The sequence below is a fragment of the Tympanuchus pallidicinctus genome, unplaced genomic scaffold (genome assembly GCF_026119805.1).
Source record: "Tympanuchus pallidicinctus isolate F22 unplaced genomic scaffold, pur_lepc_1.0 scaffold12, whole genome shotgun sequence".
Taxonomy (NCBI): Eukaryota; Metazoa; Chordata; class Aves; order Galliformes; family Phasianidae; genus Tympanuchus; species Tympanuchus pallidicinctus.
In genome coordinates, this window is record NW_026294637.1 from 13515323 (window position 1) to 13539606 (window position 24284).

General features: G+C 37.7%; 1 protein-coding gene across 3 annotated transcripts in view; it reads left to right on the top strand.

Moving 5' to 3' along the window:
• Positions 1 to 24284, top strand: part of RNF111 (ring finger protein 111) — a 51239-nt gene that overhangs the window by 20158 nt on the left and 6797 nt on the right. For all 3 annotated transcript variants that reach the window (XM_052672563.1, XM_052672561.1, XM_052672562.1), the window contains exons 3-10: positions 5149 to 5275; positions 8660 to 8823; positions 10514 to 10711; positions 13442 to 13761; positions 14607 to 14862; positions 15508 to 15859; positions 18187 to 18312; positions 19386 to 19512. In XM_052672563.1, coding sequence (XP_052528523.1) covers positions 5149 to 5275; positions 8660 to 8823; positions 10514 to 10711; positions 13442 to 13761; positions 14607 to 14862; positions 15508 to 15859; positions 18187 to 18312; positions 19386 to 19512 — 1670 coding nt within the window. The remainder of the gene's footprint in view (positions 1 to 5148; positions 5276 to 8659; positions 8824 to 10513; positions 10712 to 13441; positions 13762 to 14606; positions 14863 to 15507; positions 15860 to 18186; positions 18313 to 19385; positions 19513 to 24284) is intronic.

Below are 24284 nucleotides of genomic sequence, written 5' to 3' on the forward strand. Positions count from 1 at the left end.
GGCTTGGGAGGAGCTGAGTAGCGTATGGCTGCTGCAGCTTTTTGTGCTGAAAGCAACTGTTGGAGTTGCTTTGCTGTATTGCTGCTGATAGGAACAAGACTTATGTGTATGATTTAAAAATAGTAGGTAGAGTTTCAGATAACCCCTATCAGCATAGCTTACGGTTGGGTGAGATCCCCTAAGTTCTGGTTGTTTAACATCTTTTCCACCAGAGTACTACACAGTTTGTATGTTCTTGAAAATTTCTCCTGTCTTGCACAGCTCATGAAAAATATATTCCAAGTAACCTCAGGTAGAGCTCCTTAACACTAGTAGGATATTCTTTTGTCAATTTCAAGCTCAGTTACTGACCTTGTAGTAACCTTGAATTCACCATCATAAGCTGCTGTAGAAGCAGTATCAGCAAATTCAGAAAGGCATTAAGACACTTTAACTCGCAGCTGTCCATGAAGAATGAAGAGGCAAAGATGAGTTTTCTGATCTCTGTAATGCTGTGGCTGTTGGGTGATGTAAGAGACTTCCTTCACAGGATTGTAGCCTGGGTTTTTGGCTCTCATGGCTCGGTTTTGCCTGTTGCAGCTGGTAGAGAACATGAGCCTCAGTGTGGGTGTTGGTCTGATCCATTGAAAGCCTGGAACTCAAAATAAGATGTCACTGGGAGTGGACGTCTTGTTTGAAATGTTTTTTTCATTTACGCTTGGTCAAGCTGTCTCATTAGGAACTGGATGTTGTAAAACTGCTTCACTGTTTTACATGTAATATTTCATCTAGTTAAACCCAGTGTTAATTGCAAAGTACCCTCTAGGAAGGACACTAGTTGGCCTACCATAAATTTGGATGTTGCAGTAGTAGTACTTGTGTCCTCTGTGGGATATTGGTGTTAATTGATTAATATGCAGATCATGTCATGGTCCACTGAAGGTAAGTAACAGTGCTGTGTATAACACAGCTTCACCTCTTGCCTATCACTTCTGGGTTACTGTAAAACAAAAATTTGCTTCCCAGAACTTGCTTGTTGTCTATCAGCAGCTCTTAGCAGATACCATTTTGAAATCTTACAGTTTTCTGGGGAGAAGATATGCTCGTTTAACAATCTAAATAATGGACAACAAAGTAGTATGCTATTTGAGTTATTTTCAGGTTAATAAATTAATCTGACAGGTTTGCTGTCTTTGATGTAGGTTGGGGGTGGCTAGATTGGAGGTTGTTTTGCTTGTTAAGGGATTATTATCATTTTTAGCCTGTTCAAATTAGAGTCATATACAAAACCTAATTACTAACTACTGTTAGTGAGTCTGAGTTTGGAGGTATCTGCAAAACTTACAAACTGAAAGTTGGTGTTTTGCATGTGCTGTGAAATAAAATTTGTGGATTTGGGTAGAGAAAAAAAAAAAAAGAATGGAAAATAATAAAATTCTTCCTGTGGTTGTCAATAGAATTTTTGGGTTTAACTAACTCATTTAAAATGAATGAATCTTTTAGTGGTAGCCCAAAGGCTAATTTAGTCACTACAGGTAGAGTATAATTTGCTTGCTATGCCTTCTGATTCAGGAGGTGGCAGAGAGGAGTATCATATACCTGCAGGAGGGTAATTTTGTTTGCTGTATAACCATGGGTATTACGTTGAGAGTAGTTAGAAAAAACTCTTAAATCTGGATAACTACTTTTCTACCATTGGTCTAGTCTCTTCTCTTTGAAGGGAGAATAACATCCAGTAGGATAGCATTAGCCCAGTAACACTTGTTGGACGGATTTAGCTGTCTCTTACAGGGTCGAGCATTGAGATGATGCATTGATGAGTAAGGTATTAATATTTATACTTAAAATAAGGTCAAGTTTGCTCAGTCCAGACTGAAAATGACTGGTCAGTGACTGTTTTATTCATTAAAACAAATAGTGTGTACCTCATTGCAGTGGAATACATAAAAACATCCTGTGCAGTGAAATTCAAGGTCAAAAGTAATACTTAGAAAGATATGCAAGGATCTTGTCATCCAGTACATTCCTGTTATGTTTCTCCCTTGGCTGTTGGTATGTCTTGTAAATTATGCAGTGAATAAAAACTAGGATTTATTGAAATGTCAGATTCTGTTGGTTTTATGCACTACCAGCATAAAAATGTTAATTGAAGCTACTTTTATAAACCTAGGCTTAAAAACTTAAATTTACTTTATAGGTGTGTATAATCAAAGCATACTCCTATGGAGGTTCCTTAGGTATGTTCAGGTATTTACTACTGCAGTGTAGCCATGGCTTTACCAGGTACCTGCTAAGAGTGTGTGGTAAACATCTGGCACATCTGAGTGCCTCAAAATTCTCTTGAGCAAGTAGTTTTAGAAACCATATAGCAAAAGCTCTGATAATCCATTTGTTTTATTTCTGCATGTCATCTCACTGAAGGAGGTTTCCTTTGCCTTTGTGGGGTGATGTGCTCAAAATTTAAGTTGGCTAACAAGCTGCTCAGTTTGGTTAGGCTCACCTTCAGAAGCCAACTCAACTTGTGAAGTTACTTTACATCAATTTACAAAACAGCATGGATTTGCTAGGATTAGGGTCTGTGTATTTCAACCCAGCAGCCTTGAGATTTCAGTGCCTTTGGCAGAATTCTTACTTGCGTCTCAGATAAGTTACAGAACTACTTCCTGAGGATTATAAACATTACACCTGTGTTGCTTGTTTACCTGCAGTGTTGCTGACTTTTAATAATTATTGTTCAGAGGAAAGTGATTGGTTTACATTGTCTGATTTTTTTTTTTTGCGTGCTGTTCTTCCAGAAACAGATATGTTTTAAAATATGCAGACTTCAAACACATGTGCTTGGTATGCTTCTAATAGACCTTGCACAAACGATCCTCTTACTTAAAATGAGTCACAAAGTCGTAAGTGATCATAACTTACATTTGTTGTTTTTATGCTAGGAATATAATCTTAGAAATATTTGTAAGACATTTATTATAGTTTAGAGACTTCTATCAGTCTCTATTTGGAAGAAATTGGATATTATTGATTTACGGTTTGGTCTTTCTGAAAGCCCTCTGTGGGATGAAAACCTGGTCACTTTGTGCTTCTGACTTCTGATAACGCTGCTAAAAGGCACAGGGCAGGAAGTGTAGAAGGCTGAGATCCAGCTCAGCTGGGGATGTTTATAGCAACCTTGCCTGTTTTACTGAAGACCCAATCAGTAATTTTGGAGTTTTTAGAACTGTTCAGCCAATAACAATCCTGATGTTCTCTGACTAATTTGCAGTCAGTAAAATGACACCACAGCTAAAGATTTACTTTAAAAGGAGCATGTAAAATCAATTCTTAAGCCACAAAGGTGAGCATCTAAATTGCACAGATACCAGCTGAGAGCTTTGCTTTCACAAGAAGCTTGCCTCAGAGGTGAGGTAGGGGTGTGCACTGGATTTACATGGTATTCAATGCTTCCAAGAGGTGCTGTTTACAGAAATAATGAGATCACACTTGGGTTGAAATCTTTGTGCTTTTTTTCACCTGTCATAATTTTAAGTAATTGTTGAGTCTGAGGACATTCAGACTCCCAAAATTCTTACAAATTTACTTACAAGTGTGTGTTAGGCCCAGAGCAGCTGCCTGGCTGGCTGGTTTTATCTGAGAAGTCACTAGAACAGATCTGTGTTAGGAAGTTGTTGTGTGTTAGAAATGACAGGCAGATGTTTACTTGCCTCTGAATGTGTTGAAGACTGACTGCAGTTTTTTCATATTGAGAAAACGGCTCCTCTTTTTTCAATTTTAGCATGTGACTATTTTGTAGACACTGAATTAGTAATGTCAGTTTTTGCCAAAGTTGTCATGCAAGTTCTGAGAACTGATTTTGTTGCATACTGCTTCTGATCATGACATTTTGGTGAATACCAGTTTTTGGAAGCATGAGATTTTTCCATCTGCAAGCACCGTCTCTCTGGGGTGAGTATCTCCAGTAACAAAAGAAGACTGTTGGAAAATCTGAAATGCAATTTCGTGTTGTTTTGTTTTGTTTTGTTTTGTTTTGTTTTCCAAAACCAAGAAGCCTTAGAGCTTGAGGGTGGGAGTAGAGCCCTGCCCACCACCGCAGACCTTTGTTAGCCTCTCCTGTTACATTGATAAGGATGTAGCTTAGCGGATGTGAAGCTCTTCTACAGCAGTGCAACCTTCTACTAGGCCAGGAAGCAGTTGCTTACTGCAAATGAAAAAAGGAGCATATACCTTGTCATAGGGTAAAGCAGCTGGAACAGTGTGTACAGACTAGGTGGAGACCTAGTTGTTCAAGCAATTTTCTTAAGGAAATTGGCAGCCCTCAAAAGAGATCTGCCAGATTGGTAGACTTTTGCTATTTCTAAGCTAACTAGCTCATTTATTTAATAAAGTCTGTTGTGCTCAGTGGTATTGCTGTAGTGAATAAATCCATGCCTAATTTAAGTATTTTAGGTAGCTCAAACTTGTCACTGCCAATATTGTAGCTGTAGAGACGTTTCCATGTCTCGTCATTAGGCTTGGAACTTCAGCCACTCTTCCAGAAATGGTTTCCTATCAGAACTTCTTTCTGAATTGATTTTGTGGGTTGCTTTATTGCTGCTAATAGTTCCATTTTAACTTTGTCTGGTATAAGACTGTGAATGTCAGGGAAAATGTAGATTTAAAGATGCTTGTAAGACCACTATTTATGATCTTCATTTTGCTTTGGAAAGAATGTTTATTAGTCAGTGCATTGCTTTTTGTTTTTTCTACTCTCTAACCTTGAGATTGGAATGCCTATGTGCAAGGAAGAAATAAAGCTATTAAAGATAAAAAAAAAAAAAAAACCACTCCTGCTTTGCTCGCCTGAAAGTTTTTGTATTTATATTAAATGTCTGAATTTCACTGTGTTACAGCTAATAAAACTCACCAGAATTGCTTGTAGTACACAGTAGAACGTTAATTTACATAGCTGTATTATTTCCTCTCTCTATATCTTCGGTCTTTTTATTTTCACTTCACTATTTAAAATATAATTGCTACCTCTACTGGTTAGGTCACGTATATGACAGTGGCACTTGAAATTTTGACATACTGTATGAAATTCTACGTTTTAAGTCTAGGAGAAAAAAACTGGTTTTTCATGACAGCTCATGAGATGAAGTATGCAAACTTTTCTTATTTTCTCATCAGGAGGTATTGATGAAGATGTTGTGGTGATTGAAGCATCTTCCACACCCCAGGTCACTGCTAATGAAGAAATAAATGTTACCTCAACAGATAGTGAAGTGGAGATTGTTACTGTTGGTGAGAGCTACAGGTGGGACTTGCCTCTTTTACATTAATGCAGTTATGCTGAAGTCAGTGTTTGTCACAAGAGGAGAGCCTATGTCATTAAAAGTCCTTAAGGTAGTGTTCCAGAAATTCTCATCAGCTGATACACTTTGCATTTGTGGTTCAAAAAGGAAAACATGCAAAAACTCAGCTTTACCAAAGTTTGACAGTAAGACTGGGAGGGAATTGGGGAGGTAGCTGTAGTTAGTGTGACTGAGAATTGGAGTTCTGGGGAAGTTGAGCTCTGTAGTGAGATCACAGGCCAATTGGCTTAGGAAAGCATCCTGCTTCTATGAAGCCACTGCTGCTCATATACTTTCATGTTTTTCCATGCCCTGGTGGAAGTTTTGTTCCATGTTTGTCAGATTCTATAGAATCCAATGGAGGAGTTCTTTGGAGTGGAAGACTTGAAACTGTAGTGTATATGGGATGGTTGGGGATGCATGCCAATAAAATACATGGGTTTGTTTGTGAACATGAAGGCAAAATTGTAGAATATGAAGAATGACTATATGTTTTTGAGAAATGGCAAAGGTAATAATAGGCAGTACAATATAAAAACATTCCTTGTTTTTCACCAGATTGTGATTTCATTAATGTAACCTAAAATTTAAAAAACAGATGGGTTTTCCTGCAAAAATCACTTCTGTTGGAATAAATTGCATTTCTGACAAACCAATTTCATGGTTAAATCGAGTGTGTGCACAATGCGAATTCATGAAAAATATGAACAGTTGAAACAGATGTTTTTATTTTTTAAACTCATGAAAAAAAAGATGTACATCTTGTTGCTTCTGTATCAGAGAAGAAATGGGGAGAGGGGAGAGAAATCAACATTTAAAAAATGCATTTCTTCAACAACACATTTCTTGGTGGTGCAAAATCACTTTTTTCAGCAGAAAGCAAAAGCTGCAGAATGAGCAGGTGCAGCATCAGGAAATTGTTGGAAACGTGTTTCTAGGAGTAACTTCCCCACATGAGTGTTGAGAAAAATCATTAAAGCCTGTGGAAATGTGTATGCTTGGAATAATCTGAGTTAAGCCAAGTTAATTTACTGGCATCTTATAACTCTGTGAAGCTTTGTAGGGTTAAAAATGATTGCATATTAAACTAATTGTGCTTATAGAACATCAGTTCAAACCTTATCAGAGATGTATAAAGCACTTCTGGAAGATTCCCCCTTTCCACCATTAATAAGATATTTTTCTTTAAGAGCTATAAGAAACTTAAGAAAATTACTTGCTTCTTCACTTACCTTTTGTAACCATACCACCAAAACAGCAGCAGTATCCCTCCTCTCAATTTTACTGATGTGTTGGTGTCAATATTAATTTCAACACGGAGGAGACCCAACCTAAGATGACTTTAAATTTTAGTCTGTTCAGATGGCTAGACCTTGTAACTTGCAGACTTCTCTTATTATTGTTACTACTTGAAGATCATAATGGAATGGTCAAATAAAGTTTGAGCCTATTAAGCAAACCCTTTACCTCAGGCTCCTGGACTTCCCTGTGGAAACTTTCAACTGAAGTCGTGAGAAGATTAAAGAAGCTGTTTTGTGTTGGAGAATGTCCTGATTCTATGTGATTTAAAAAAAAAAAAAAAAAAATGTACAGCAAGAGAAAAAATCTGGGAGGTTTTCTATGGTAAAGAAGAGTCTTAAGTTCAAATCTTCATCTCAAAATTTCTAGAAATGTCTCTTTTATGCTGTGAATTTAAAGTAGTTCTTATGCAGATTTTTTTGTGGTTCAAGCACATCTGTTTTGCCAGCCCATAATATAAGGACCAAAGGCAGCTATTGGAAGTCTTAATAGTAGTTCAGTATAAAATTGTAAATGCTGTAAGCAAACTGAACATTATGGTTACTATTTAAAAAATTCAGAATAATGTGCAGAGCAAAGTAAATGGTTTCCTTTGTTCTCATCTATTTTTTTTATAGATGAGAAAATTTTCTCTATTTTAGAGAAAGTATAAGTGCATTCTTGGGTGAAAACCATCCTTTTCTGATGCTCTGTAGTGCTACTGGCTCTTTTCAGTGAAACCTAAGGCTCAGTTTTGTACCTGCTTGTTATTTGCATTGAATCATCTAGAACTAAAACTTCTTCAAAAAATGAGTGGCAGTATATGTGCTTTTAACAGAAGAATTTGCAGAATGCAAACTAATGTAAAGGACTAGATTTGAAAATGTATATGTAATTTCTGGAGTAAATTGTAAAGCACTTGGGGGTAAATTTCATTCTGGAATGTCAGTATGATACATGAAAAGTGCATACAAGTCTATTTAGACTTCCTCTGAATGCAAACCTTAAGAAAATGTGGTTGCGCGCAATTGAAATGTAAGCCAGTTGAGACTGCAGCAAGCATAGTTTGTGCACTACTGGAAAATGCCGTGCTCTCCTTTGTCAGTGAAGTGAAAGGAATACAGGCAGAATAGAAATGTTGACTGAACTCCATGGTGATTTGTGCAGTGAGTTTTGTTTGTTTTTAGCAAAGTCATTCCTTTTTCTTCGCTGCTGAATTACTGAAGTTTGTTGTTTTTCCAAATTGGAAAATGGAGCTATTTGGTGCACATAGGAGAGTCAGTGGTAAATATCATATAGTAAAATATCCTTTTCTTAATTAAAGGTAGTAATCTCTTAGCTTAAACTTCAAACTATCATTGATTTGAGCATTCAGATTTATATGACTAATTTAAGTAGAACCAGGTGCTGTTACCCTACAGGAAAAAAAAATCACCCATTTCCTCAGGAATGGTATAGGCATAGGATTTCCTTTTCTCAAGCTGCATTTCACTTGAGCTTTGTTAAATGTTACACAAAGCTGTGTTTATTCTTGGAGGGGATGAGGGAAGTAATATTCACAAGATAAATGTCCAAAGCAATCTCTGGACGTTAGTTCAAAAGTTCAGAAATGATCCTCTGAAAACGCTGCCACAAATTAATACTCAGAAGAACTTAATATTTACAAGTTTTTGTCATTTTTACTTTTCTGTCGTTTGTAGATCTGCTGTTTCAGACTGCATAGGAGTAGTGTAGAACTCAGAGAATCTTAGATTTCTCTCACAGAGCTGTAGCATTAGGTATAGTTACTGCATGACTGATGCTGTAGGATTTCACAGTGGTTTGGTTTATTAAAGTAAATGACCAGTACTGAGTTCATAGGACTACATGTTAGATACCTTCCATTAAGTTATCTGGTAAAGTCTGAAATAATGTTTCTAAATACCCTGCCACACAGATGTGTATTTCAGCATAACCAAAATGCTTTTTTGCTACTAAAAAAGAAAAAAAAACTTCTGAAACAGTGAGGAGAAAAAATAATAAGAAATGTAAGATTTGGGTCAGTACTTAAGGCATTATGTGTTTTTAAGGTCTCGTTCAACACTTGGACACTCAAGATCACAGTGGGGACAGAGCTCTAGTACTCATGCTGCACGGCCTCAAGAACAGCGGAACCGCAGCAGGATTTCCACAGTCATACAGCCACTGAGACAGAATGCAGCAGAGGTTGTGGACCTTACAGTGGATGAAGATGGTAAGCCACGCTGGTCTCAGAAGTCTCTTAATTTTTTAGGAGCAGGATGATCAGTGTAAGGAGTAGAATTGTATCAACTCTAATGTACCGCTCAGTGGAAAAACTATTCTATACAAACAGATCTCCCAGCCTGTCAGAAAATCTTACGACTTTACTTTCAATATTAAAAGTTTAGCCATTCCAGTGATCTATTAGATCTAACTTTTCTTGCAGAAACTGCATTGGGTGTGTCTGAGAGGTTACTCGCCAGGCAGAAATTGCAGAACAGATGGAAGTACTACGTTAAAAATACACACCTCAGTGCAACATCATAAAAACTAGTGCTGCTAAGTGCTTCTGTGTAATAGCAGTTCATAAAGAACTGAACTCGTAAAGCATGCTAGGTTTCTGAAACTGTAACTTTCTGTGGTCTCCTACCATTAATATCCAATAAGTTTGGCATTCAAACATAGTGATGATGAAAATGATCAGAGCAATTTCCAGACATTGTCAAAAGTTGTGGAAGAAGTCTGAATCTGATGTGGTGGTGGTGATGATCAATTAGAAGGGATTATGTATTAAGTTTTAAAAGAAATTTTCTGTTCTGACAATTCCCTCTCTGAGTGTGTCAGAAGCTAGTATGTTACAACACATTCTTTAAGAATGTCTTGATTTTAGTCGTGTTTTGATTAGTTGTGTGATTGCAGAATCTCTTTCTGAAAGTTGAACATCTGATCCCTCGTTGTGTGATTGCTTGTCAGTGTTAAGCTACATGTATCCTGGGGAAAGAAAAGCAACAGTGAAACAGAATTTGTGTTACATTTTTCTAAAAATATTTTCTTTAAATGAAATCAGCATGTTGGAATGGTTCATTAAACTCTAGATAACAGATGATTTATGAAAGAGTTGTTTATTCCATTCCTTACTGAGTTGCTAATATACTTATTAGATCTAGGTCTTGAATGAGTCATATTTTATTTCAAGACTTTGTGTAAGAGAAGAATTTGAAACGTCTTTAACGCCCTTTTATTGTATTCATGCAGATATTTTTACTAGAAAAAAAAAATGATCATCTTTCTATGGCATCTTCTATTCCTCAGCATGTTGTTACTCTGTCAGCAGTGAGAAATTTCAAATATAGTCAAAAGCAAATTTTTTGAAACTAAATTTGAATTACACCACCAAATATCTTTTTTTTTTTAAATTTAGCCTGTTCACAGATGTGAGGTAGAGACCAAAATTTACCAAGTAGTGTATTTTCCCTCATCCTGTAAAATATATTGACTCTGCTTAATGTGTATTGAGACTAGAAACCAAGTTTAACTTCCTGGGGCCTGCAATGCTATGCATCTAGAATGGCTGAAGCTTGTAAGGCAGTTCAGCTAGTTTAGATGTTTTATGACCTTGCTTAGTTATCCAAAAGCTTTCCTGTGCTTTGTAGGCATTGAAGAATGGTAAGAAATCATAGAATAACTTAATCATAGAATAGTTTGCCTGTTATTTATGAAAGATTTCAGCAAATACGTGAGCAAATGTTCACACACAAGTAAAACAACTTTTTTATACTCATTTTTGTATTCTGACTTTCTCAGCATCTGGCAAAACTAACATGTATTGTAAGAATAATTTTAAACGTACAACTATTAATTTAAAAAATCTTAACAACTTTTAAAGTTTACAGAACATGAAAACTTTTTTTTTCCTCTGCCAGAGCCAACAGTTGTGCCAACCACATCAGCTAGAGTGGAGCCCCAGGTCGTGAGTTCTGCTTCCAGTAACAGTTCTAGTACGTCTACCTCAGAGCAGGCCTCTGATGCAGCTCCAAACGTCTCCACCAGCCAGCCCTCTGCAGCACCAGAGACAACTTCTAGTCTTCCCAATAGCAGCACTGCTGGTACTTCAGCTGGAGGTACAGAAGAAAAGAGCTTTCTAAACTGGTTTATTACCTGCCAGTACAAGGGCAGCAGAGGAGGCTAAACAGATAACAGCGAAGAGTTAAGAGTGACTGTGAAAAGCAGAGAGGAAAAGAATCTGAAAAAGATCATTGATTTCACAGAATGTCTGGGATTGGAAGGGGACTTGAAAGATCACCTAGTCCATTCCTGCTGCCAGAGCAGGAACACCTAGATTGGGTCACACAGGAATGCGTCCAGGCAGGTTTTGAATGTCTCCAGAGGAGGAGGCAGCCCATTCCAGTGTTATGTTTCCCTCACTGTGAAGAAGTTTTTTTCTCATATTTATGTGGAGCCTCTTATATTTCACTTTGCACACATTGCCCCTTGTCCTGTCATTGGATGTCACTGAGAAGAGCCTGGCTCCATCCTCTTGATACGCACCCTTTACATATTTATGAAAAGAAATGAGGTCACCCCTCAGTCTCCTCCAAACTAAAGAGACCCAGCTCCCTAAGCCTTTCCTCCTTAGGGAGATCCTGTACTCCCTTAATCCTCTTTGTGGGCGCTGGACTCTCTCAAGCAATTCCTTGTCCTTCTTGAACTGAGGGGCCTGGAACTGGATGCAGTGGTGGATGATGTGGTCTAACCAGGGCAGTGTAGAGGGGGAGGAGAACCTCTTGACCTACTGATCAGATTCTAATGCACCCCAGGATGCCATTGGGCTTCTTGGCCACAAGAGTGCAGTACTGGCTCATGGTCATCCTGCTCTCCACCAGGAGCCCCCCAGATCGCTTTCCTTTATGCTGCTCTCCAACAGGTCAGTCCCCAACCTATACCGGTACCTGCGGTTGTTCTTGCCCAGATGCATGACTCTACACTTTGCTCTTGTTTATGTTTCATTAAATTTCTCCCCACCCAGCTCTCTAGCCTGCCTAGATCTTGCTGGATGGTGGCACAGCCTTCTGGCATGTCAGCAAACTTGCTGATAGTGCACTCTATTCTCTCATCCAAGTCGCTGATGAATATATTGAATATATTGTCTTAGTACCAGCTCTTAAGGGACTTCACTAGATACAGACCTCCAACTAGACTCCATCCCATTGACCACAACGTTCTGGCTTCTTCAGTCAGTTCACAGTCCACCTCACTACCCAATTGTCCAGACCACGCTTTCTCAGTTTAGCTCCAAGGATGCTGTGGGAGATGGTGTCAGATGCTTTACTAAGATCAAGATGGACCACATTCACTGCTTTACAATCATTTATCTATCTGATTATCTTCACAAAAGGCTGTCAGGTTGGTTAAGCTTGACTTCCCCTTGGTGAGGCCATTCTGACTGCCCCCAATGACCCTCTTATCTCTGATATACCTTGTTCCAGCACCTTTCCAGGGATGGAGGTGATGCTGACCAGTCTATAGTTACATGGGTCCTCCTTCTCACCCTTTTTGAAGACTGGAGTGGCATTTACTTTCCTCTAGTCCTCACAACTTACCAAGCACAATGGAGAGTGGCCTAGCAATGACTTCCACCTTAGCACCCATGAGTGCATCCCATCATGGATTTATGGATGTCCAGATTCTTTAATTGATCCTCAACACCAGTCCTCATCAACTGAGGCAAACTCTTCCTTGATCCTGACTTCCTCCATGTCCTGGGGCGTATGTGGCTCCTCAGGGCAGCCTCCAGCAGTACAGACAGAGACAAAGAAGGCATTTAATAACTCTCCTTCTCTGTATCTTCTGTCACCAGGGCGCCCACTTTATTCATCAGTGGGCCTGTATTGCCTCTAGCATTAGTTTTATCTGCAAGGTATTGAAAGAAGCTCTTTCTGTTGTCCTTGACCCCTCTGGCAAGGTTTAAATCTAAGGAGGCCTTAGCTTTCCTATTTGCCTCCCTACATCCTCTGAAAACAATCTCATATTCTTCCCAGGTGGCCAGCCTCTCCTTCCATGATCTGTAAACTCTTCCACTAGAGTTTGCCCAGCAGTTCCTTGTTAACCATGCAGGTCTCCTGGCTCCCTTTCTTGGCAAAGAGAAATAACATTGTGCAGGAGCATTCTGCTCTCACTCATTGAGATGGCTCAATTATATCTGAACAACAGTAAAGTTCTTTCTGAGGAGACGGAATATAGTTCACTGGGAATGGAATCTTCCATTACAGTGTGTTGTAGAGTTTTTAAAAATGTGCACTGCAAGGAAGTGAAAGATCCATTTAGATTCCTCGAACCTGTAGATGAAAGCATGTCTGTATAAATCTATATAGAAACTGGCATATAAAAGAGTTGATTTTGTGGGTGGTACTTAAAACGTTATTGAGACATGGCTGCTCTTCCCTCCAAGTCAGATGATGTGCAAAAAAAGCTGAGCTGATCATATTTACATAGGAATTTGATATCACTGGATCAAAATAGATCTGTTCACACCAGCCACAGAGGTGATCTTTCTTCCTTTCCCCACTGATAATGCATCTTAAATTATTGGAATAATAAGGCAAGTGTCACTAGTCATTCCCATGAATATGTCTACCTGAACTATTAATTTTTGGTTCATTTGGCAAGCATAGTAAAATCTTTTTTTTCCTCTTTATTCCAGTTTGTTTTGTTTTAGTCTAGATCTATTTCCCAATCAGTTAATTATTTCATACCGAAGTGCAGTTTTTTCAGGCTTTTTTTTTTTTTTTTTTTTTTTTTTTTTGTGATCAACTTTGCTGATTTCTTCAATCCTGACTTTCTTTAATTTCAAGATGATACAAGAAGAACTGCACCTAATACGACACTGGAAACTGGCCCTCCAGCCATGCCAAGGTTACCATCGTGCTGCCCTCAGCATTCTCCATGTGGAGGATCTTCACAGAATCATCATGCGCTGGGACATCCACATACAAGCTGCTTTCAGCAGCATGGCCACCACTTTCAACATCACCACCATCACCACCACAACCCTCACCCAGCAGTTCCCTTGTCTCCTTCATTCAGTGACTCCAGCTGCCCTGTTGAACGGCCTCCTCCAGTGCCTGCACCTTGTGGAGCAAGCAGCAGTTCTGGCACCAGTTACCATGACCAGGCATGTTTCATTTTCATTACTCTTTCTTTGTGATTCCAAGTTATTAAGTATAGAAAGACTAGAATAGGATGCTGAATCGTGAGTTATTTTCATGTTCTGTAGCAGATGTTTTAGAAAGGAACTAAAAGGAAAAATTGAGTTATGCTGTATGGACATAAAAGGAATTCTAACAGTGTCATAACCCTATAAGTAATCACTGACAACTGATGTTCTCTTGATGACTGTAAGATGATATTATTTTATTTTGCTACTTAAGCAGAACAACCATAAATACTTTGCAGTGTACTGTACAGATTGTAGTAGTTCAGTAAATAGCTGTGCTACTTTAGAATTGAATGTTTCTTCCTTTAATATTCTGTTCACGAAAGGAAAAACTCTCTTCTAAAATCATTTTATTTTTAAGACTTAAGTAAAATCACAGCTCTGAAACAGAATGGTTACAAGTCTTACAAATCTTAAGAACAATACTGTGGAAATGTAGTTTACAATGTGTGGAACTATCAATCTGTTCTGTTTTTAAGTATAATGCATTAGGCACAACTGAAAATGCTGAAGCTTGTTTGCCTGCAAATAATTTAATGCACAGTAGCTCCCACATACATGTCTATTCATCTATCATAGTATTTTTTTTGGCTCAGTCTCATTTGTCAGGTTCAAGAATTTAGAAATAATAAATGTTAATCATATCTAAAGAATGTTCCAGAATCAAGTCTTAAAACTTAAAAAGCTGGGTTCCAATTGCTTCAGATCGTATTTATTCCTATTTTTAGGGTGTTATATTTGAGGATAACCTTGTTTTCAGTGTCTGAAGAATTGTTTGAAAAAAAGATAATTTGTTTATGCAGCAGGCATTGCCAGTAGACTTAAGCAGCAACGGTATAAGAAGTCATGGAAGTGGTGCTTTTCATGGAACATCTGCTTTTGACCCCTGCTGTCCTGGTTCTTCATCTCGAACTGCAATTTATGGGCATCAGACTGGTGCTGGCCCAAGCCAATCGCTAACAATAGATGGATATGGATCAAGTATGGTTGCACAGCCACAGCCCCAACCTCCTCCTCAGGCATCGCTTTCTTCCTGTCGGCATTATATGCATTCTCCTTGTAAGTACTGGCTGTATGGGGGGAAGAGGAAAAATAATCTTCCCTAACAACATAATAAAAGTTTTACTACCTTCTTGCTTTGATCTTAAAACTGAGTCAAGCTTATATAAAGGAATTAAGCAGAACCAATGGAAAGTTAAAATATTTTCTTGTGGAAGTTTTTGAGTGGCATGTCTTTTTAATATTCAGACTTCAAAAAATGTGTTTCCTATTAAAATAATTGTATTTTAGAAATGTTTTTTTTGTTTCCTTCCCCTAGTCTTCAGTGAATTCTGCTTGAGCAGACTCAATCAACTCTCATCTGATATCTTTAGTTTTATTGTGTTTACAAAATATTGGGTTGAGGAAAAAAAAAAGCAGAGTATTTTATAAAATAAAGTAAAATATCTTATCATACATGATCTTTTAAGCATTTATCACAGGTAATTTTTTTTTCAGTAAAAAAATTTTTTTTAGCAAGTGTAGTAGTAATATTTAAAAATGTAGATTTATAGGATATATTGCTGAAATCACGCATTCTCATGCTGCTATTGTTTGTGTTGTTGTAATTATGTTGAAGCACTTGTATGAAGATACTGTTTTTACAAATTTAGTCCAGAAACTGCTTTTGACAGGCTTAAAAGTTGCTGATTTTTTTCATTGCAGATGCTTCTTTGACCAGACCTCTTCACCATCAAGCTTCTGCATGTCCCCATTCTCATGGAAATCCTCCTCCTCAGCCACAACCTCCACCTCAAGTAGATTACGTTATTCCTCATCCAGTGCATCCCTTCCATCCTTCGATCTCCTCTCATACATCTTCTCATCCTGTTCCACCTCCACCACCAACTCATCCTTTAGCCAATGCAGCTGCTCCGATTCCCCAGCATCTTCCAGCAGCACACCAGGCTATATCCCATCACATCCCTGCAACAGCTCCTCCAGCACAGAGGCTTCATGCTCATGAAGTGATCCAGAGGATGGAGGTCCAGAGAAGAAGAATGATGCAACATCCAACGTATGTCACAAATGTACTCAGAACAATAACTAAACATATAATGCGTTTCTCTCAGGTTTGTAAAATACTGCATGTGAATCTCAAATTGTAATTGCATGGCTAGGAACTGTTAGTGTTAAACCATGGTAAGAAGTGTCCACGTACCATTGTGGTTGAGTGAGCATTAAGACTGAACTTGTTCCATTACTACTCTCACTAAGGTCTACAGGTGAGGAAAGAAGCCCAATGAATGGGGCACAGAAGAGAAGCAAAGCTTATGTTTCTCTTGCGCATTAGTTATTCTCCAGGTAGCTAGCTGGAATTCCTTTTCATTGCTGTACAGCCCAGAAAGTACATCGTAAGTTCTTTCCAAGTACATTTGTTGAAATTGTCTTCTGCCTTTTTGATACTGTAAAAATCCTTTTTCATAGAATCATAGAATCACCAAGGCTGGAAAAGACCTAAAAGATCACCCAGTCCAACCGTTCACCCATTCCCAATAGCTCCTACTAAACCATGTCCCTCAACACAACATCCAGACTTTCCTTGAACACCCCCAGGGTCAGTGATTCCACCACCTCCCTGGGCAGTCCGTTCCAGTGCCTGACCACCCTTTCTGAAAAGTAATACTTCCTGATGTCCAGCCTGAATCTCCCCTGCCGTAGCTTTTTACATAACTTAATACTTTAAAATAAAGTTAACTTATAAGAGATGGTTTACGAGGTTTAATAAAGATTTAATCTTAAGTACCTACCTACTTTTACTGCACCTTCACATTTTTAGAAGAAAAAGAGAGTGAATAATGCTTATCAGAATGTGACCAGTGTAGATTTGTAGGTTTAGTGATACTGTTTAGGAGATATTATTACTGTTGATAAACTAGACCTATGATGCTAGTATCAACAACAATTGGGTTAGTACTGGCTTGTAATTCAGCCACATTGTGACTGAAGTTATTTTAATTTTAGAGATAATGTTTTTAAATAGCTAAGATTTCAAGAACAAGCTCTCCAGTTGTTTCTTCTAACAATAGTACTGATAACTAACGTGGAACTGATTAGAAGTTAATGCTGCAAAAAAAGATTTTAACTGCATCTTCTGAGGTAGTTTCCAGACAAAATAAAAACCTGTTGGCAGTAACTCGCACAGTGGCATGATGGATGTGCTTTTATTTTTCTAGGGAAAGTCAAATCTTACCTTGCTTTCTCAATCAGCATTTCATAATTCATTTCTAGAAATAGCTTATACCATAGCCTTGTACCTAGGTTACCTTATTATGATAATGGATTGCAAGTAGAGAACAGTAGAGTCCTCGCTGTTAGGTCTCAAATTTTGGGTAGAACAACAGAATGAGTAGGTGGCACTATATGAAGGTACATTGCCTGTGAACACAAGACAGCATTTCTGTTTAAGAACTTTGGTAAAGTTTGTTATTCCAAATTTTCCCTATATTTAGATGGTTAATAAACTGAAGGGAGGTGAGACTAGAAATAAGTTTTGTCTATAGTTCTGTTCCCACATTTGTATGTACTATTTGCAGGAAACTAATGCTTCTAACATACTTTATACAAATTTGATAGATTCTCTGGGGAAGTGTCAGTTTACAGTGGTTAGAATAGTGTAATTACTTCTATGTAATTATACTATTTACGTACTATTTTATATATAACTTTTCACTTTTCTAGCTCTGTAGATGTACCAAATGTCTAATCTTCTCTGTCCAAAAGTTTAAGGTGGGATGAATCGGAATGCAGTCCACTGCTCTTAATAAAATTCAGGTCTCTTGGCTGATACAAAGGCAACTCTTATTACTTAAGCTATGATGCGAATGTGTTTCAAGGAAAATGTCCTGATTAGTGTATGTATTTTTCGCCTAATGATGTTTGCTATTACAGTTTTACTAGAAATAGACAAAGATGCAGTTCTGTAGCATTGCCTCAAATAATTCTTAGTCTTGACATGGCCACCATGTGCGTGTACACTTGGATTACATTCCTATTCCACAGTTTGAAATTAGGGTTAAATGCTGTGCCAGTCTTTTGTGATCATGATTCACCTGTCTACCACGTGAAGACCAGATCACAGTGGGTGACTTGGTGCCCCCAGTGTACTGATGGTAAATCCCAGTGTACTGCTGTATATGAAGCATGGCTGATTTCACATTTGAGTACTAAGTCAGCTTCTGACTTTAGATGTAAATTGAAATTAAAACAATTTGAGGAATGTTTTGTGTATTTTATTTAATTTCAATGTATTCAAGTAATTCAGGTTGTGAAATTGATTAAAATCTTATTGATTCGCCACTAACAAGTATGTTAAATTGACTGTTCTTGTTTCATATTGTTTAGACGTGCTCATGAACGACCTCCTCCGCATCCTCACAGAATGCATCCGAATTACGGTCATGGACATCATATTCATGTGCCTCAGACAATGTCTTCCCATCCTCGACAAGCTCCAGAGAGATCTGCCTGGTTAGTAATCAGGTGCAATTTCAGTTCTTTGGGACTTAGGACAACAGACCTGCTGTTAAATGCTTGCAGTGACTTTAGTAAGCACTGTGTGCACCTGTAATTTGAAATTCATTAGACCTTGATATGGCTTTGAAATGTTGCTTACAGCACTCAATATGTTAAATGTTTCTAGGGCTTTACATACATTGCTTTTTAAATGGAATTGAGTGTCACCAGCAGTAGGTAATTTATTTCAATAGTTGATTTTTAAATAAGTAAAATGTTGTTGAATACAATTCTTGTATTTCTGTTCTTTGTAAAATAGGATTTGGATTTGAGTCACAAACTAATCTACTGCATCTCATCTGTATTTAAGCTTACTTAAAATTTCATCATGCTCAAGTATGGAGGTTAGATTTAAGTTCTGCTATATATCATTTGGGAAAAGGTACTTTTGCACCATTAGGGAAGGAGTGCATGAGTGATGACTTCTGTTGTCACAGTAAATGAACTGCAGAGAAGACTCTATGCTGATACTGCTCAGCACCATAAATTTTTATTGCCTCTATTAATTTATAATTTATTAAATTATACTGAGTCTTCATAACTGATTTTAAACCTGGTTTTAGTTAGTGGTAGAACTAAGAATATTTTTAGGAAAATTTAAATACGTTTACAGAATCACAGAATGGCCTGGGTTGGAAAGGACCTCAAGGATCATGAATCTCCAACATCTCTGCCACATGCAGGGCCACCAACCTCCCCTTTTAATACTAGACTAGGCTGCCCAGGGCCCCATCCAACCTGGCCTTGAACACCTCCAGGGATGGGGCATCCACAACCTCTCTGAGCAGCTGTTCCAGCACCTCACCACTCTCCTAGTAAAGAATTTCCCCCTGACATCCAACCTAAATCTCCCCTCCCTCAACTTAAAACCGTTACCCCTTGTCCTGCTAAGAAACATTTAAGAAAAAAGGATGTTACTTAACACTGCTGCGGTATCTATGCTATAATTTAATGCTATCCAAAGTAAAGAAGTTGTTTTGGAGGCAAGATATACATATATTGTAATGCCACTTTTGTTCACATGACAGGGAACTGGGAATTGAAGCTGGTGTGACTGCAGCTACTTACCCTCCAGGGCCCTTGCATCCTCACTTGGCCCACTACCATGCACCTCCTCGACTTCATCACTTGCAAATAGGGGCTCTTCCTCTAATGGTAAGGAGATGGCATGTGAAAAATCATGATGATTGGTCATGGTAATTATTTTGTCAGGAAAATTATTTTAAGAGTTACTGTATTTATTTAGATGTGTATATACTGATGTTAATGGTTCAAGTGAAAAAGAAAACAATCTGAAGTTTTTGCATTGCTCCTAGATATGGAGCTAGAAGAACAGGTTTTTGTCTAATAATTAAAAATAGCTCAGGACACTAACATTTCTAACTTCAGCTCTTGTAAAATGAAACATTTGAACTAAATTGTCACATGCATTACACTGCATTGACCCTCTGCATCTGATTTTTTTTTTTTTTTTTTTAAATTTTTTTGTGTTCTTTTAATGAGTTTTATGTTGTTAAAGGTACCAGCTTTCCCCCCAGTGTGTAAGAGTTGGCACTGGTGCTTTATTTCATTTGGAGGTTCGTATATGCATCTCGAATTCTGTCTAGAGATTTGGTTGGTTTTGAATAATAATTGGTGTTCATCAACCTTATTCCATATGACAAAGTAGTAAAGTTTTGTTGTGTGATGGATTATAAGCAACATGAATTATGAGGGTGAACTAGCCACCAATTGTGACTTTGGCAGAGTATTAGCTTTGAAAGGATATGTGTAAGTTTACGTTAAATACTCCTAATTTTCTTCAATGAAAATTTACGAGGACAAAAATGTAGAAAAAATTTGTATGTTTGGTTTTTAAATGTGCTATTCTGTGTGGCTAACCTATGTTATTTCACCCTCTCTAAACTAGATTACCAAATCAAAACTGTGGGCATCTATAGACAAATGCTAAACTTTTTATTTAAAATCAACTTGCAAGACTTGTCTATCCAGACCTTCTGTTAGAGGCCAGAACTGACATCTAGGTATATTTATAACCAGTACTTGTTGTCTTTCTGTACTCTGTTTTTATACTGCATACCCCTTGCAGCTTAACCAACATAACAGTCCACAAGTATTTCTCTAATACCTGCAGAGTTCGTAATTCATTGAGGCGTAACTTTTAATTACTGCAGACATTCTAGAGCACTCCTAAAATGCAGTATTTTTGTGTAGCCAGTAACCTTCCTATTATATAACGTTTACGTCCTGTGCATCACCAATACAGATTATGATTTTTCTGCATTGTTCTCTTTTTGTTTTTGTTTTCATGCTGCCAAAAAAAATGTCTGTCTCTCACTTTTATTTCAGGTAGTGTTGTATAACAGATAACATCAACTGTTCTCACTGTGAGAAAAGGCCCTTCTAGTAGTTAAGAAAACTGATTGCTTTAAGAGGCAGCAAGTTAAACATATGCTTATTTCATCTCACTTTCTGTCAGGGCTAGTAAGTCAATTATTGTATGCATTTCCACCGTTCCTCTGAAACTTCTAGAAACTTGAGAGTTCATCTTATCCTCCTGTTGATGTGTTGAGAAGCTTTTGCTGTGTTTTAACTTTCATAGAGGTGTGCCTACAACTAAAATGTTACACAAGTGAGTAGTTCAGATCCCCGTTTATATTCTTGTTGGCAGCAGAACGGAAGAATGCTATGGTAGATAGCATTTAGAAGCATTTGCTGAATGTCTGATAAAATACTTTTGAGAGTCTTGCCAAATAGCTGCGTTTGTTAAATCGTATGTCAGATGAAGTAGGATTCTTCAACTCTACAAAAATTTGTGCATGCATTTCAGTAGGAGTATCTAATTCTCATAAGTCATTAATGAATCTCTGGATCAAGTGGAAGTTGTTTTTATTTTGAGGTTTTGTACGTGTTTTACTGACATGTTTTGTGGTATGTTGACATTAGTAAGCAGTACTTCCTTGAATGTTTGGGATCTGATTGGAACTCTGCCGCAGTCAGATGGAGTGTTAGGCTTTTTAGTTGTGTTCTGACTAATTAGAAATGTATTCAGATTAAACACTAGAAGAACATAAAGGCAGGCTACAGCATTACTAGCAGTTGTGTGTAGAATGAATTCAAAGCATGACACGCCTTCTGATGGTTCTGCCCTTCTATAGCAATAATGAAAGCCAAAGATTTCTTCAGTTAAGTGTATGTGGAGATTTGTCAGCAAAAATAATTTAACCGAATATGAAGTAAATACTGCAGTGTTTTTCATGTAACAGGAAAAAAAAAGGCAACCCACAACACTAATTGGATATCAACCAAAGGTGACATTTTGCTTTTATTGAAAAGCAACAGATTAGAATGCTGCTGTCACCAGGATAATTCCATTGTAACCGTAGAAAGTGGGGCAGGAAGGACAGGCTGAACTGTATGTAGGATTGCTCTGCTAAGACTGGCTCAAGTTATGAGGAGTGTTTTCTTGCTTCTGTAAGTAAAAACTGTACTGAGTATTTATAAATCTCATTAATTGTGTTCCTGGTGAAAGTATCATCAACTGTTGATATTCTAGTCTTTATTTTAAAAAAAAAGTCCTTAAAAGTAATTCATGCAGTAGCTCGACTAAAAAAAGTCATTTGAGTTTAAGGCAGTCTGTTGTTTTTTTTTCTAATAGTATTTTGTAGCTGAGAGGTTTGCTCTATCAAATGTTGTTGTGCTCTTTGTGTCTGTTGTAGTTTCCATGGAAATAAATAGGAGGCACTGCTATCAAAGCAAAGTCCTTGTTTCTTTCTCCTTTCATTTTCACCTCTCACTGACTGCAGTCATACAGTGTCATGGACTTATGATGTACCTGACTGTTCAAAAAAAAGCAACAAAACAAAACAGCAAAACCAACAAACTTGCTGTGAATTACCAGAACTGTCAAGACTGGAACTCAGTGTAGCTACTGCAGCTTGTAAGGTGAACCATAGATTTAAAATAGCCTTGAGTATTTGCAACAAACTTAACTGTGTTTTTCAAATAAGAAGAATGAAACTGTGTTCTTCAGTGTTTTGGTTTTTTTGTATGGGCTATTGAGGAGCATTCATTTTATGTTTTTCTTCGGCACAGAGAGTTAGGACTTCAGCTGTGCAGCATGTATTAAATGTTCTTTCCCACAGTGTCTCTGAAAACTGCAGCCTCTGTGTTTTACTTCAGCTTATTAAAATAATAATAATTGACTTCCTTTTGAATGTATCCAAGCTGCTAACTGGATAACTGTATTCTAATTTGATTTTAAAAGCTTGAAAGTCATCTGTAATGTAAGGCATTGAATGAAAGGTTGAAAACAGGCAAGATAAATAGTACAATACAATGTGAAAATCTCTCCACTGACCGGGAACTGAAAGGCAGAAGAATCCTGCAAATATGGGAGGAGTTGAAAGCAGGATAGCAAGGAAAGCTATCTTTCTTGTAGGCAATTTCTGCTTCAGAGTACTTGGGTTGTAAATAGTTCAGACTTGACCTTGAATTTTCAAGTTAAAGCAATTTTACGTTGGTGGGAGGAAATGTTGATAACAAGTGCAGAACTAGAAACATATGATGTTTGTTCTACAGGAGACAGTTTGCCAAAAACTTGTACTGAACTTTGCAGATTCAGAGTCTGCTGCTTAAAGCACGTATTGTAATGTGACTGTATGCAAAAGCACAAATACAAGCATTTAGCACAGGCTGGTGTTAGTTTTAAGTCTTTCATTCTTAGGTTTACTTTCAAAAGTTAATGAAAGTGCACTTCCATTTGTGCTTAACTTTCCTGAAGCTGTTTCAAGAGAGCAGAAATCTTCACTTTTGTATTTGAAGCCTGATGGTAACTGTTAAATGGTAGTGAAGGCACAGTTTTTAGTGTGAAAGTACATTGTGTCCTACCCAGCACTTCCACTAATTCAGTTGTGTGTTGCAGTATGTGCTCTGTGAAATTCTTACTCGGTTTAGTGGTGTTAAAATTAACATGAGTAGATTTCTCAGAGTCTCCAGCAGCAGAACTCCTCCCAGCTGGGAGACCTGAGGAGGTAGACATCACTGCAGTTGGTAAGCTCTGACCTTTGAGGCAATCATATGTGCGATAACCAAGGCCTTTGTGCAGTGTGTTTGGCTTTGTAAAAACTATTTCAGACAGGATCTCTCACCCCACTGATTCAATCTAATGTATGAACTTCTACTTACAGTCATTAAGTGTTTCTGCTAGGAACCAGAAACAGAGCGATGACAGAGGTAGCTTGAGAGGCTCAGTTCCTACCCCAAGCAGCTGATGGTTTGTTTACACAGTTCTCTAGGGTTACTGCAGATGGTGGTATTGTGCTACAGCACTGTGACACCTCGCACTTTGCAGTGCCTGTAACGATGCTGTAACCATGTGTAAAATACTTTTTTTTTCTTCTCACAAACTGTTTTCAAATCCTGGTGCATCGTGAAAACAAGGAGCAAAAAGCAATCTCGAGACATGGATTAGTTTTTTCAGGATTTTCTTTCCTTGAAGTGGAGGAAGCTTATTTACAGCATAGTAAAGATAGTTTAAACCTGCAATTGATGCCAAGCAGGTTCAAGCCTAATAGGAAAGGAAAAAAAGCAGAAGTTGTAGTGTGGATGAGTGAACTAGTTTTTTAAATGCTTTTTCTGTAGACAGAAAACAAAGAAGGGTTATGTGCTGAAATGGATAACGGATCATAAGTCACTGCTAATCTGAGGGAGTGTAGTTTTTACAAATGGTTGTATTAATGCAGTCTCCCAAATTAACCTTTTGTATTGACAAACAGTAAGACCTATGTAACAGACATTATATTTGCATGAAATGTTTAGGTATGTGGATAAATATGGGGCTTTTTTGATGTAAAATTCTGTAGTTGCAGAATCCTGTCTGAACTGCTTCTTCTGGTCCTCATATCAGTGCACTCTAAATATTTAAG